This window comes from Bison bison, unplaced genomic scaffold, assembly GCF_000754665.1.
Source record: "Bison bison bison isolate TAMUID 2011002044 unplaced genomic scaffold, Bison_UMD1.0 scf7180017864053, whole genome shotgun sequence".
Lineage (NCBI taxonomy): Eukaryota > Metazoa > Chordata > Mammalia > Artiodactyla > Bovidae > Bison > Bison bison.
In genome coordinates, this window is record NW_011494625.1 from 418,527 (window position 1) to 421,024 (window position 2,498).

General features: G+C 56.8%; 1 protein-coding gene across 1 annotated transcript in view; it reads left to right on the forward strand.

Moving 5' to 3' along the window:
- CDYL (chromodomain protein, Y-like) overlaps window positions 1-2,498 on the forward strand; it is a 35,429-nt gene that overhangs the window by 780 nt on the left and 32,151 nt on the right. The window contains exons 2-3 of the mRNA XM_010835881.1: window positions 576-669; window positions 1,036-1,108. Of these exons, the coding sequence (XP_010834183.1) occupies window positions 576-669; window positions 1,036-1,108 (167 nt within the window). The remainder of the gene's footprint in view (window positions 1-575; window positions 670-1,035; window positions 1,109-2,498) is intronic.

The following is a 2,498-nucleotide window of genomic DNA, read 5'->3' on the forward strand; positions in this document are numbered from 1 at the left end:
GTCCCCTCACTTCCGCGGTTCTGCCCCGGAAGGCAAGCTGGCCGGCCTGATCCCGGGGGCTTCCACGGGCCCTGCTCCGGACAGAGCAGGTGTGTCTGTGGGAACCCTGGAGAGAGTTCACTGGCCCGTCGTCTCTTTACCGGAAGCCTGGGGCGTCGGCCTCTGAAGTCAGCACTGGCTCTGTCCCATCGGCTGCCCGCGGGCTAGCCCACCGCCTGCGGTTGGTTTAAACAACGCCCTCCTCTAGGTAGGTCGTGGCTGGTGTTTCTTTAGTTTCTGCTTTTATGCATCTTAACACACTGGGTCTCATGTTAGGAATCCATCTGAAATTTCAAAATGAGCAGTATTGATGAGAAGTCACGGTTCTTACTGTCCCAGCTCATCTAAATAACCAGAAATGCCTTTCAGTGAGGGTATCGACCACAAATAGAGCCTTTGGGACTTCGGGGGGGTCTCTCTGAAAGGGGGGTCTCTCTGAAACAGCTGTTGGGATCTTTATTTCAGAGAAGGGGTCCGTTCAGCACGGATGCTGTTTTCTGTTGTTTTTACGCCGTTCTTGCCCCTGGACTGTGCAGCTCAGGTGGTCATCCTGTGGGCTGCCTGACCGCTGGGTCACACATCTGGGCATCAGCATAGACGGCTTCCCTCCCAGCGCTTTCCCCAAGCCTGGTGAGCCACCACCTCTAGGATTCTGCTGCATCTTCTCTGATGTAAGCCTTGCCTCACGGTGGGTCCTGGTGCCTTCTCACCTGCCACGGCTTTCTTACCGGTCCCCTTGCTTCTGCCCTCTGAGAGCCCCTATCCACTTCCCATCCGTTCTTGAACGGGACAGGCATCCCCAGTCGCCAGATGGGTTGCTCCACCGTCGCCTCGGTCAGCAGGTGCCTCCGAGTCTGCTGGACCTCCCCTGCCTGCCTGCTGCCTCCGGGGCACCTGCTCTTCTCTGCCGGGAGCTGCCCCGGCCCTCCCTCACCTCGCGGACTCCGGTCCCCTCTGGTCTGGGACCCACTGCTCCCCCACCCCATCCGTGGGCAGGACTGGGGGCGCCCCTGGACTGTGTGCGTGTTCCTCGGGCCACGCTCAGTGGACTAATGCGGAACGGGGCACAGTAATGGCGTGGGGGGCTCTGCTCCTCTGAGACCCCACTTGGCTGTCTTGCCGTGGTGGGTTCCCCCAGCTTGGTCTTGAGGCCTGGATCCCAGGGAGGGGGACAGGCTTGTTTGTCTGACGCGTACTTTGCCTGGGTGCTCTGCCCCTCCCTGCCCTCGGCCTCCGGGAGCTTGTGTGAGCCACGGGCCTTTAACTCGGTCTCAGGAAGGGCTGTAGCGGTTCGGGGGTAGGCGAGACCTGGTGGTGGCCGATAGAAGGCTCCATTTCATGGGGAGGTCAAGTCGCAGAGCTTGTGGGGTTCAAGCAGAGCGGGAATCTGTGCTGTTTCTCAGTTCCTCCTGTCTTGTTCTCTGCACCATTGCTGGCTGCCCCCGCCAGATGGACAGACGGATGCATCCTCCTGCGTGGCAGATGCCGGGCCCTGCTCTGAGCCCGGCTCTGCTGCTGCAGATGGGGCCTGGGCCTGCGGCAGACCCTGTGTGGCCTGTGCAACGTGGCCTGTCACCTGAGAACGGTTTTCACATCTTCCGATGTTTGAGAAAATCAAGAGGAATAATACTTCATGAGCCATGAAATGTAAGAAGCTCTGATTTCTGTTTCATAAAGTTTTATTGGAACACAGCCTTGTTTGTTCACGCTGATGGTCTGTGTCTGCCTTCCCGCTGCAGAGACAGACTTGAGTCACTGTGACAGAGCCCACGTAGCCTGCGGGCTGAAGGGGGTACACACTCACACCCGCCCTGGGTTACACACACACAACACGCACTCTAAGACCTGGAATCACTGTGACAGAGCCCACGTAGCCTGCGGGCTAGAGGTACACACACACACACACTCGCTCTAGGTTATATAGACACACACGTGCGTGCACACACAGAATCTCTGTGACAGAGCCCGTGCAGCCTGCGGGCTAGAGGCGCACACACACACACACACTCGCTCTAGGTTACATAGACACACACGTGCATGCACACACACACACACACACACACATCCCGCTCTAGGTTCACACGCCACTGCTCTAGGAAGACACATATACAGAATCCTCGTGACAGAGACATCGCCTTTGAACTGAAGAAGGTGTGTACACACACACACTCACACTCATTCACTCATTCTGCCTTGGTCTAGGCGGCCACGGTCCCAGTGGGCGGACTCAGATTCTGTGGTTGATCGTCCCAAACTAAAAGCTGTCTTGACCCTTCTGTTTCAACGTGCTGCTCTTGGCACAGCTCTGCAGGGTTGGCTGCCCTTAGTAGAAGCCTTAAGTTCTGTGCAGGGTGTGCTGTGGCTTCTATTTGAATTAAAAGTTGGTAACTTCTTTTTTTAGTACTGTGACCAGTTCAAAAATTTTCTTCAGTATCTGTAAGGGTGGCTGTGGTTAAAAC